The sequence below is a fragment of the Microtus oregoni genome, unplaced genomic scaffold (assembly GCF_018167655.1).
Source record: "Microtus oregoni isolate MIOR12 unplaced genomic scaffold, Mior012 000038F_ref0000394, whole genome shotgun sequence".
Taxonomy (NCBI): Eukaryota; Metazoa; Chordata; class Mammalia; order Rodentia; family Cricetidae; genus Microtus; species Microtus oregoni.
In genome coordinates this window covers 19,395,786-19,408,906 of record NW_024543097.1, presented here as the reverse complement: position 1 = coordinate 19,408,906, position 13,121 = coordinate 19,395,786, and the positions used below count along the sequence as shown (strand labels likewise).

The 13,121-nt window shown below is 37.9% G+C and overlaps 1 protein-coding gene across 1 annotated transcript in view; it reads right to left on the bottom strand.

Annotated features, from left to right (window-relative positions):
- LOC121433391 (solute carrier organic anion transporter family member 6A1-like) overlaps positions 1-13,121 on the bottom strand; it is a 131,237-nt gene that overhangs the window by 42,284 nt on the left and 75,832 nt on the right. The window contains exon 16 of the mRNA XM_041631755.1: positions 11,817-11,929. Coding sequence (XP_041487689.1) covers positions 11,817-11,929 — 113 coding nt within the window. The remainder of the gene's footprint in view (positions 1-11,816; positions 11,930-13,121) is intronic.

Genomic DNA, 13,121 nt, shown 5'->3' with positions numbered 1-13,121 from the left:
TCTCTCCCTCTCTCCCTCTCTCCTTTTCTCCTTCAATAAATGTTTTATGGCTACTTTCTGTGTCCTTGGGTCTGCTCACAACCGTAGCAAGTTGGGAATTCTGCCGCATGGCTTCCAACTGATGGGAACTCTGCTGCTGCTGCTCCATGAGCCCGCCGGGCTGGGGGAACCCCTGCATTTTAAGAATAAGAGCCATTCTTTGGGCATAATAAATGAGGTAACATGAGGAAAGTTTCTAGAAATTTCAATTTCTTTGGCTGAAGGAGATGAAGCAACATCTTTAGCAGGAATCATACAGTTGTACCCCCCTTTGTTTTTTGCACTTTTCTTTGAATGCATTTTATTTCTCAAATGTTTCTTTTAAAAATATGTGTTCCCTTCTACTGCAGAAGAAAGGTTCTCTGATGATGGTGGATGAAGGCACTTATCTATGCATATAGAAGAATATTGTTAGAAGTCATTTTATGGCTAGATTCCTTTAGCAGAATGTTTATGGGAGAGGATACAGGTAAAAAAAAATCCCAGGCTAACTCCAAAATATTTTAAATATATTTTCTTCATTATAAGGGGAAAACTCACGGAATAGGAATGTTAAGTCCAACCTCAGCTGTGTTGTCAGAGGCAAAGATCTGTATTTTGAGATCTTACTTTGTTTACAGCCATCTTAAGTTACAAGTTAAGTAAAATATTGACCTCTATCACCTCTGCAAGACAAGTTCCAGGCCTAGGAAATTAATCTGGTATCTTATCTCCTAATGAGACAACAAGGCTCCAGGCTTTAGAAGCAATTAGCACCTCCTTTGTTAGTTAATATCTCTTTCTCTCAGCTAGAGACCTTCCAGACCTGAATTCCAGCAGACTCGACTTTTCTGACACCCTATACTACTCCCTGCCTGTTTGCTATACAACATCTCATGAGAAAAAATAAAATTGACAGTTTGATCAGAAAGCCTGTGGTGCTGTCATTTCTCATGTCTCTTGTACCCTCCATTCCTCTTTCTCCTCCAGGTTTATCAGGGACCCTCCATTTGTGTCCCACTGGCCAGGATACTGTGTAGTACAAGAATCATCTCGTGCAAGCCCCGGGAAAAGTTCATGTTTTAACCTGGTCCAACCTCTTAAAGATTATTGGCTAACAGAGGTTCCCCATAACCTCCCCCTTTTGTTTAAGTAAGAGAGTTTTAAACCCAATACAAAACTATATGCACTAGGAACAGATATCAAGCATAAAATTAGAATTACAGCCAGTAGAAACAATATTTGTTTTCACCTTAAGTAAATTTTATTTCACAAAAGAAATGCTAAGGGGACACATTTACTACATGCAATCAACCAACTTTTGCAGCAATATTAAACTTAAATTTGAGAATAAAAATACACAAATACCATCTATACATCATCAACTTAGAACATTAGATGAGGCGTAACAATCAGAAACAATATGATGGATTTTTTTTTTAAGACAGGGTTTTTCTGTGTAGCCCTGACTGTTGTGGACCTTACTCTGTAGACCAGACTGGTTTTGAACTCACTGAGACTGCTTGCCTCTCTCTGCCATCCAGTGCTGGAAGTCAAAGTGTTTGTCACCATCCCCACCTTGATGGCAAATTATTATTATTATTATTATTATTAAATTTTATTTTTTACCCTGGCTGAAGCTTAACTCTCCGCTGTACCAAACATTCTCCCCCCCCCCCCCCAAGGAACAGATGCTAAATGTTTTATTAAGCATTTTATCCAAAAAAGTCTAAGTTTTGTATTAAAAATGGCTTGGTTAAACTGTAAGAGAAAGTTAACTATGACTATCTATAATTAGGGCAAAATAGAGCTAGGTGGGGAAGGCTGAACTAAGCGCTGAAAAAAAGAAGGTGGAGTCAAGGAGAATCCATGTAGCCCCACCAGAGACAGATGCCTGATGGAATCTTGCCAGTAAGCCACAGCCTTGTGGTGATACACAGATTAATAGACATGGATTAAATTAAGGTGTTAGAGCTAGCCAATAAGAAGCTAGAGCTAATAGGCAAAACAGTGATTTAATTAATACAGTTTCTATATGGTTATTTTTGTGCTGAGCAGCCAGAAACAAATAAGTAGCCTCCTACTATATATAACCACTATGGAAATTAGTGTGGCAGTTCCTTAAGAAGATGAGAATTGATCTATCTCATAATTCAACTATACCACTCTTGGCCATATACTTAAAAAACACTTCATCCTAGCAGAGACACTTGCTTGTAGGCCCATATTTCTACATGGTGTGACAGCCAAGTTTTCGGGCCATAGTTGGTATCCAGAGAAGTCATGTACCCTGCCTGACAGGCTGTTGCTACCCTAACAAAAGCTCAGAATATGTTGCTCCTTTTCTTTTTTTGATTATGTAGATTACCTGAGAAGAGGTGTGAATTCCAAGCCAGTGACTGAGCAACAGACATGACTGTAGTCCTGCTATCCCCAGAAACAGAATGTTAATAAACTTTCACCTTAATTTACCTTGGGGTATAAAAGGTGTTTGGGTAATAAATCGGGGGATGATTTTAGGATTTGAATATAGCCTGAGACTCCCTTCTAATATTTCTGTGTAAACTGTTTCTCAATTATATCCATGCCTCCATGCCCATCCAGAAAGGGAAAAGTAGTTTATGCGGGAGCATAGGACCCCTACACTTGCTCATCCATGTACATTGTTCATAATAGCCAGAAATTAGAAATAACCTATATGTCCTCAAATAGAAGAATGTGTAAAGAAAATATGGTATATATATAAAGTGAATACATTTTTTAATGGCTGAGTACATTTATACAAATACAGCTTTTCACACCTTTGTGCTACAGTCTTTCGTATAGAAAAGTACTCTGTAGGCTACCAAAGGAGAAAGGTCAACAATAACCCAGCCCCAAACCTTTAGATTTACAATGATATCCTGTCTGCAAGATGTGCTAGGGCAAGATGTAGCCCCGCCAGAGATAGATGCTGGACAGAACTTTACCTCGTAAGATACATCCATGTAATATACAGACTAATAGAAGTTATAAGAGTAAGCCAGAAATATGCTTAAACTATTGACCAAACAATATTGCAAATAATAACGTTTTCTGACTGGTTATTTCAGCTGGGAACAACCAAGCAGCCTCTGACTACAACTACCCATGCATGAACTATGGCAGAAACACATGTTGTCCACATAATAAAACTAAGAAAAAATTCATAATCCATAAAACATGATCAGAAACATTTTATAAGAGTATTCTTTTATTATGAAAATAAAAATCCATACTGATGTTTTCTGCTATATTTTCTCTTCTGAATTATAGCCTGGCCTCAAATCTTAAGAATTCCTCAAAGGATAGACTGCTGTCCTTAGAACTCGGATCCTCACAAGTTCTCCAGCCCTGCAGGTTTAAACCAAAAAGAATCAGTCAATTTTCACATAAAACTAGCTAATAGATTTTCATCCTGCAAGTTCAGTTCAAGAAGCGTGAGTGCAGTAATTATTTCTTGCTTCACACTCTCCTCTGCCTGTTGTGGCCATGGATGGCTACATTCTTTCATGAAGGTCACATGAAGGTTATATAGGGGTAAATACTTTACATTGGTAAAGTTAAAATCTTCCTTTGTGTTTAGACAGAAAAGGGGAGGTGATGTGGAATTCCATTCTGTATGTTGTGAATATGCTTTATTACTATTGGTTAATAAAAAAAACTGATTTGTCCTATAGCAGGGCACAATATAGCCAGGTGAGAATCTGATATATGGATAGAGTAGACAGAGTAAGAAAGACACTGTATAGCCAATGAAGTAGACAGATGGTTGCTGAAGATTTTTAGAACCTTGCTGGTAGTCCACAACCTTATGATAATTCACAGATTAATAGAGATGGGTTACTTTAAGATATAAGAGCTAGCTAGAAATATGCATAAGCTAATAGACCAAGCAGACTTTTAATTAATAAAGTTTCTATGTAATAATTTTGGGTTTGGGAGGCAAGAAAATGAATGAGCAGCCTCTGTCTACATGAAGGTTACAATTTCTCCCCACAAAACAGCAGAGAAAACTGGCTTCTGCGTTCTTGCTATGAAAAGTCTTTTTTTTTTTTTTTTTTTTTTTGATTTTTCAAGACATGGTTTCTCTGTAGCTTTGAAGCCTGTCCTGGAACTATCTCTTGTAGACCAGGCTGACTTTGAATTCACAGAGATCTACCTATCTCTGCCTCCCAAGTGTTGGGCTTAAAGACGTGCACCACCACTGCCCAGCTGAAAAATCATTTTTTTTTATCTAGTATCTGGAAACTATAACTAAATAATTTATAATAACATATAAAAAATTAAAATCTCATTAGTTAAATAATGCACAATAACATATGAAAAATTGAAATCTCTTTAGAATCACATTTTAACTTTAGAAGAATTCCAGACATTAAACCGATACACTTCTATATTTAAGTGCAAATTTTTCTTCCCAACAAGTAACTATGATTAATTATAAATTGAAGAATAAAGGAAGAAACTAGGCAATTGATTTACATGCTCTGGCACTGTTCATAAAATTCAGATGTTTGAGAAACACTTTAAAAAAAATGTTCAACATGCTTAGCCATCAGGGAAATGCAAATCAAAATGACTCTGAGATTTCATCTTAGACTAGAACAGCTAAGGTCAATAACACAAGTGGCAACACATGCTCTTGCGGATGTGGAATAAGGGGAACACTCCTCCATTGCTGGTGGGAGCCTAACCTGGGAATCTGTATGGTGGTTACTCAGAAAGATAAGAATCAAGATATACTTCAAGATCAAGATATACCACTCCTGGGCATATGCCCAAAAGACACATCATCCTACCACGAGGAAATTTCCTCAACCACATTAACTGCTGCTTTAGTAATAATAGCTAGAAATAGAAAGAGCCTGGATGTCTTCAAAAAAATGGGTAAAGAATGGTTATTAACCATTAAATAAATGATAATCAACCTACAATTTACAGACCCAGAGAAGCTCTGTATAGAGGAAGGGAAATAGTTGAACACATTGAGTCCCCTGGAAGGGAGAAAGGGAACAGTTTTTATGGTTGAACCCCAGGTGGTGGATAAGGAAAGGAAGAGGAAGATCAAGTGGGGAGTTTCATTTGCATATTAATAAATAAAACTTGCCTGAAGTTCAGAGAGGAAGTCAGCCACACTGATCAGCCTTACAGACAAGGCAGTGGTGACAGACACCTATAATCCCAGTATGTGGAAGTCCGAAATTATGAGCCTATTTTCACATTGACCAAAGGTCATAGAGTTGGAATTTACACCTAATGCCTTCAAGGTTATTGTGCTTCTACCCCAAACAGAGGCCCCACCTAGACGTTTGGAGAGTTCTGTTCTCTCGGGGTTATTGTCAACAGGTGTGGCTAATCGCCAGACCTTGTTCTCCAAGTATAGAGAAGTAGATCTGTTCCTGCCTCAAACAAAAGTCTTAGGATCCAACTAAGTTCCAGTTTGGGATTCCATTTTACCTTTTGGGGTCAGGGTATCTATTTCTTCATTTTATTATTTTCATTTGCGTCTTCATATTCTTTACTATATTTCTAAATCCCTGTGCGAGAGATATTTTTGTTGAAGCCGGTCCCTGACCACCAATAGCCACACTAGTTTGCCATATAAACCAGGTGGTAGTGGTGTGCACCTTTAATCCCAGAACTAGAGAGGAATATAAGATGGGAGGAGATAGGTCTCAGACACAGTCTCATTCTGAGATTCCTAGAAGCCGGATCACTATTTCAGACTGAGATAAAGTTAAGAGCCAGTGATTTTCTGACCTTCAGGTTGAATCTTAATTTCTCTCTCTCTTTCTCTCTCTCTGGGTTTTTATTAATCGTGCTACAGGGAGTGGGAGCAGAGATTGGATTAAAGAAGATAAAGTGTGTGTGTGTGGGGGGGCAGCTGGCACTGATAGGTACTTGAGAGACGTTATTGAAACCTAGTATAATCAAAACTCCATAATGGATATGAAGGTGATCCAAATGAGGTCCCTTAATAATGGGGGAGACGGTGTACAAAAGGTCATCTCTTATCTCACATAAGGCTTCCAATATCAGGACTGCTGCATTCAATTGACTTGTTGACCAAAGCGGTCCAATGGAAATCCCCAAACAACCCAGGCTAAGTCATTGCTAAGCCAATGGGTCTCTCTTAGCAAAGTGACAGTAGGGCCCCATTGATGAGGACAAAACCCACACCACTCACTGAACATAGAGAAGTCCAGCAGGTGCCTACATGGAGCCTTTACTCCTTCAATGTAGTATCTTTGGTGTGAGAAGGTACTCTGTAGTAACCAAAAGAGAAATGAAGACACCAACCAAATCACAAAATATGCTAGGTGGCACAGACCTTGTGGGAGTATGGTCGATCAATGTGTCATCTGACTTAAAGCCCACTCCATGAGACAGAATTCATACCCAACACTGCTTGAGTGACCAAGAACCAGACACTAGAGAGGCCAGAGACCTAGGTTAAAATCAACTACTGATCTAAAAATAATAATCAAAAAACCAGTAAAATGACTCCTAACGATATTCTGCTATACATAGATCAGAGCCTTATCCAGTCATCATCAGAGAAGCTCCTCCTGCAGCAGACAGAAACAGATGCTCACACCCACAGCCAGATATTATACAGAAGGAAAAAGTTCTAGGAACATACAGCTTTAAATTTGATGTCTCCATCATATCCCTCTCCTTCGAGCCGAGGAAACCTGGCAGAAGGAGGAAGGAATATAAGACCCAGAGGGGAAGGACGGCACAAGGGGAAAAAGGCTCTCTGAATCAACTGGGCAAGGCTAATAATATGAACCCACAGAGGCTGAAGCACCAAGCACATGGGCCTACACGGGTCTGCATCAGGTTCTCCGCTCTGTATTATAGCTTTCAGTTTAGTGTTTTCAAGAAACTCCTGAGTATTTGAAGGAATGGGTCTCTGATTCTTGTGCCTGCTCTGAGTCTCTGTCTTCTGTTGGTTTGCCTTAACCAGCTTGATGTGATGGATTTTGTTTTATCTTCTTATATGTTATTTTGTCATGTTTGGTTATTTCTAAAGGCAGACAGAAAAAGAATGCAACTGGCCTGGAGGAGAGGTGGGGACAAACTGGGAAGAGTAGTGGTAGGGGAAACAGTAATTGGAATATATTGCATGAGAAAAGAATCCATTTTAAATAAGCAGAAAAAAGAAAACCTACAATATTTTTTAAAGATTTATTGATCTATTTGTGCATATGAGTTTTTTATCTTCTTGTATCCCTGCTATAGATATTTAGATATTTTTATATAATTGAAATTATGCAATGTGATTTTCTATGTGTGTGTGTCTGTGTGTGTGTGTATGTGTCTACCTTTATTTGAGTCATTATGTTTGTTTTTGTTTTTCTTTCTTTCTGGCTTTTGGAAACAGGGTTTCTCTGTGCAGCCCTGGGTCTCACTCTGAAGACATGGCTGGCCTCAAACTCAGAGATTTGCCTGCCTCTCCCACCCTCTACTGGGATTAAATGCATATTCCATCAATGGGAAATTTTTATGAGCAAAAAAAGTATTGTTTGTTTCAAAATATCTTCATCAATCTTAGAACAAATTATTTTTATGATCATAATAAAACCTGTGGAAGTCATATGAAGAAATTTTAAATGTAAGTAAGTATATCACTATTATTATTTTAAAAGTTACCAATATAATATTGTCAAATAGAAAATATAAAATTCTTACCAATGAAAAAATCAGTTAGAAATAACTTTTTTATTTTATTCTTTTTTTCTTTTTTGCTTTCTTTCCAGAAGGGGCCAGATTCTCAGAACTGTCGTGTACCAGACTCTCATATTTTTGAAGTGCATAAAAAACAAGGAAGGTTGTGGCCAACTTGCAAACACTACCTGAATTAAAAAAATTAATACTTATAATGTAACTGTTTTTTTTAACAAAAGTTATTGAAAGAATGCCATCTACCTGAAGAAAAAATATAGTTTATTTCTGAAAGTATTAATTCCCCAATTATAAAATAAAATTAAATTAATATTATAAAGCTATGTTAACTATTTTGAAATGCTTACAAAATGTTTCATATTCATCAGATATCCTCCAAAAACAGCGTTTTATGAATTCATAAACTGTATTAATTTGAAAACACATAAATGCATTGTATTTTTCAGATTTATCTGTCAGCAGAAACTGAAAATACTTAAAGCTTTAATCAACTATAGTGTTTAAAATACTGATTACTCTCCACAAATAAAAAGTAATTTATAGAAAATATAATCATTCTTATAGTTTTTTGTTTTGCTTTAAATTTCTGAAAATTACAACTATCACATAAAAATAATTAAGCTCTACAAACAGAAAGCCCTGTTTATTAGAGTAAAAATGTTGTAGCAAGACAATTCCAGTTATCTAATACCAGTTGTGTCGCGTGAATCAGAGTTTTCCGTTTATGAAATATTCCACAAATCTTAGGAGATATTACCTCAAAGATGTAGCTACCTATGGTCAAGCTGTAATTTTACAGTGAAAATTGTAAGCAGTGAATGACTGTAATGTTCTTTTGGAAGTACAGAGCTTGAGAAAAGAATGAGAAATTATGAGAATGCATCTGGTTGTTCTTCCAAGAACAGTGTAGTGAGATCAGAAAACTCAGCAATAGGAAAAAAATCCGGACAAGGCAATGAAATTTTCTATTTTAAAGAAATAGAAAAATTAACATCCAAGGTAGAGGAGAACTTCATGGCGGTGGTATGGAGTCGACTTTGAGTACATTTCCATAGTAGATGAGATCAAGAGGTGCAAAACCACACTTTTATCCCAGAAGGACCTGTAACTGGAGAATTCTGTTGCAGTCAGAGACCGAAATGCAATGATCGTGTAGAACAAGGAGTGCAAAGAAATACCAAGACACATGCTTAATGCTGAGTGGCAGAAGCCGAAACAACAAAACAGTAAGATTAAGCTAAGAGCTGTGCTGGTTGTTTTTATTCAGAATCACAGTTGAACAAAAGGAAACTGAATGCAAAGACTTGATGAGTTCATTGCTTGGTCAGGAAAGAGCAAGACCAAATGTTTGGAAGAAGAAAAGAGAAGTGGGGTCCAGCGAGCATTTGCTAATGAGATTAGTGTGACTAAACAGGAGTGGGTCATTGTGCATTGGAACAATGAAAAAGAGGCTTCAGAACATTTCAGAACTCTTTGGAGAGAAGTCTGCTCCTGCCAGGGGAGGATTCTTCAGTGGCTAAGTTTCATAACTCTGAATGGACTGGCTGCTTAGGGGAACTTTCTCTCTTTGCTTCCAAGTGAGTACCACCAAGTAGTCATGTCTCGGACTTAACTACTAATGCTCACAATTGGAAGCAGATCTTACTAAGCTGTCCTAGTTGTCCAGGGGAGTAAAATGCAAAGAAATGGCTTTGGTATCTTGACAATTTCAATAAATTTTTGAAAAGAGAGCCAGGGAGACCAGCCTAAAATTTGCTGCAAGATTGGAGCCCACACAGAACAGGCCTAAAAGGGCAATGCCAAGTTTAGCTTTGGAAGTGGGCAATAGACAGCAAGAGCAGCTAGCAATAGTAAGCAGCATCAGAGAAAGTAGACAGAGTACAGCAGAGGCAGACTGGAAGAGAGACTGTGGATCTGGCAGGGACTTCAAAATCACAGGCATAGGTTGTGTGGGGGGACACCCTTCAGCACTGTGTTCCTGGGAGACTGGGTTTGGAGTTTTAAGATTCAATATCTACTGTGACAGATTTCAATCTTCCTCTTTATCTCCTGACATCTCCCTTCGTACTAAGGATGCTTGTCCTGTCTTGCCACATCTAATTTGCAGGCATGTAATTTGTTTAATCAGCAGCTCATATCTGAAAGTGCTTTCTATGAATCTCAAGCTAACCTGAGATTTTTGAACTTTGCAGTGATGTTGAAGAGGCCTTGGCACTGTGAGGATAAAATTACTATATTTTACGTTAAGACATCTCAGATCTCAGAGGGCAGAGATGGATTGCTGCAAATTGGGTGCTCATGCATTCGAAGCTTGATCCTGTAGTACTAAGTCTCATGGTGATGAGTCTTATAAGAGGTAGGGTATAGTGGGAGACCCATAGAGAATACTAAGGATACAGATTTTTACAAGTAATTGACATTGATTTCTTCCCAAGGTAGCACTGTATTTTTTTTGCTTCCTGCCTCTTAATATGATAACTCTTTAACACACAAGTTCCAGACATTATGTCAGGTAGCATAATCTGATGCAGCCAAAAACCCCACACAGAATTGCAGTCCTATTTGTAATTTGAAACTCCCAATCCATGGACTAAATAAATTCTTTTCATTATAAAATACCAAGACTCACCTGTTTTTATAGCAATCAAAAAATAGTATACATGATATCTATCTGATTTATGCATATTGTCAAAGAGACGAGTTTTTCTTCTTTGTCAGGGTAGAGTAGGATCTTTGGTACGTAATGACAAATTGTCATTGTCCATTCATCAATTTGCTGTACATTTCTAGACTTACTAGATGGTGCTACCTATTTTAGCTTTGAATTTCTAAGTAGTTCCTGTTCTTTTCATTTCTTCTGAATTTATCTCTGGTTCCTATCTGGTTTCCTGACTGTCTCCTGTTGTTTGTCTCTGCAGTAATTCTTTCATACCTTCCTAATGTGGTAACATATTTCAAGGTTCTCCAGTGAGTACATGAAACTGTATGTAGCGCCAAACTGCACAGACTTACCCAAACAGCACACAGACAGAATTACTTTGGTTCAACATGCTGCTATCAATGAAATCAAAACATATTTTGCATGTCTTTTATCCACAAAAACTCTTCTGATCTTAATCATTTATCTTGTTCATCATTCTTGAGCTCTTAGGTAAAAGTTCTAAATTAGCATGGCTTTCTTTTTTTCTTTTTCTTTTTGCAGTTTCATGTGTGTAGCGAAGACCTTGGAGTTGATCTTAGAAACTTGTTCTGATGAGTTTTCTGAAGCTTATTCTCATTTCATTGAAAAGAATTCCTCTCCACCATACCTGAGCATCACTTCTTTCTCACTTCAGGGGCAGTTAATATGCAAAATCAAGGCTACCTGGACACAAGCCATGTACTAGCACAGCAGTTGACACTACAGACAAGATGACTGCTGACTGGCTAACAGGTAGATAAGGTCCTTGGATGAAGTAATGGTTTGCCTTCTGGGAGGAACCAAAGAGGATTGCTTATTGTCTCATGTTATTCAAAACGTCCTATAATTTAAGATTCAAGAATTATGCTTTTTCTGTAAAGTCTGTTTAATATTTTCAGACCATGTAATTGTTGTGGCACCTGAACCACAGTTGAGGCTGCACGCTCCACTCTGGCTGTTGCCTCAACTTCATTAAAGGACGGATTTCCATTTTGTCACTTAGTCTCTGGGTTCAGTCACAGATGTTCCCAGTGTAACACTGTCCCTATGTTAAGGGCATATGTTTGCTTGTTTTTAACAAAACCATTAAGATTCCTTTAAATGTAATATTAAAAGGAATTGCTTCAGAATTTCACATATTCTATTTTATATATTCATCCCCCACTCGCCCTTCTAACTCTTGCCAAACACACCCTACCTTACCATGGCCTTTTACTTTTTTTTTTTTCTCCCAACCCCTGCTTTTAAATGTAACTCACTGTAGTGGCTTGAATAAGAATTTCTCCCATAGTCTCAGGTATCTGGACACTGATCCCCAGTTGATGACCCTGCCAGGGGAGGTGGCTTTGCTGGAAAACTTCTTTATTAGGAATAGGCTTTGGGAATTCATAGCCTTATCCTAATTTACCTTATTTCCTCTGTTTCATGTTTACCATTGAAGATGCGATCTCTTAGCTCCCTGCAGCTGCCGTCATGTCTGCCATTGCTGGCATGCCTTCCCACTGTGACTGACTCATCACTCTGGAGGCATACATCAAAATAAACCCTGTAATAAGTTACTTTTAGTCACTATACCTTATTACAGCAACAGAAAAACAACAAATAAAGAACTTGATAACAGTGGGAGGGTTATTGTTATGAAGAACTTGACTATGTTGGTTTTGGGAGAAATGTAGAAAATTTTGGAACTGTGGAATAGAAAAGTAATTGAATTCTGTAAGTAGAACTTCATGAGTTGTTCAAATAGGATCCTGATGAACAATAGTGCTGAGGGAAATCTGGAAAATGGAGGCATAATTCAAGAAGATCCAGAGGGGAGTAAAGACAACTGGTCTAGCAGTTATTCCTATGATGTTTTGGTACAGCATTTGTCTATCTTCTGCCTGTGTTAAAAGAACTTGACTGAAACCAAATTAAAATATATAGACTAGCTTCATTGGTGGAGGATATTTCAAAACAGCATATCTTTGTACCTGAGGCTTGGTGTTATGTCTCCTCTTATATAGGTCTTCAGCAAAAAAGAAGTGAGATGGAAGAAATAAAAATGTACAGTTTCGAGAGAAAAGGACTCCTAGTAAGTTTAGTGTCTCTAATAGAGGCTGGAATGGTAGTTGTAATTATTAAGGAGGTTAGCATTAATAAGGAGAGACCTCTGCACTGGAATAAAGGAAAAGATACCCTAAAGGCACCCATGTAACCTTTTGATTTGTAAAATTTTTTTCAATAATAATAATAATAATAAAAAGAGAGCCTGAGGGTTTTCTGTTCTGAGGAAGCTAACAAAAGTTACTACAGATGTGACTCCAGGCTGTCATGGTCCCTGGAAAACTGGAAACCAAATCTGACACTGTTGTTCACAAGGTATTATAGGAATGTGAAAGACGTAAAAGTGAGCGGCCAGGTTGTAAATTCCTCCTTCCAAGTTTCAGTGTGCTGCTGAGGCCAGCCAACACTTGGCAGGGCAGTCCCTTCAACAGGACGAGTCTAAGAAGACAAGAGGCTATGAGAGACCATTCTATGAAGCTGTGAAAGTGAATCTGAGGTAGCAGGGCAGGCAACAAGATTTTGGAGATATCAAAACAGTGAAATATCTACCAGAGAGAACAACAAACTGGAAGTAGGAAAGTGTATTGCAAAGCTGGAGTGGTGTAGCCATTTAAATCCCCTGACACTTGACCCAGGTTACATGCTTTTACTCCTGTGTTTTGATCAT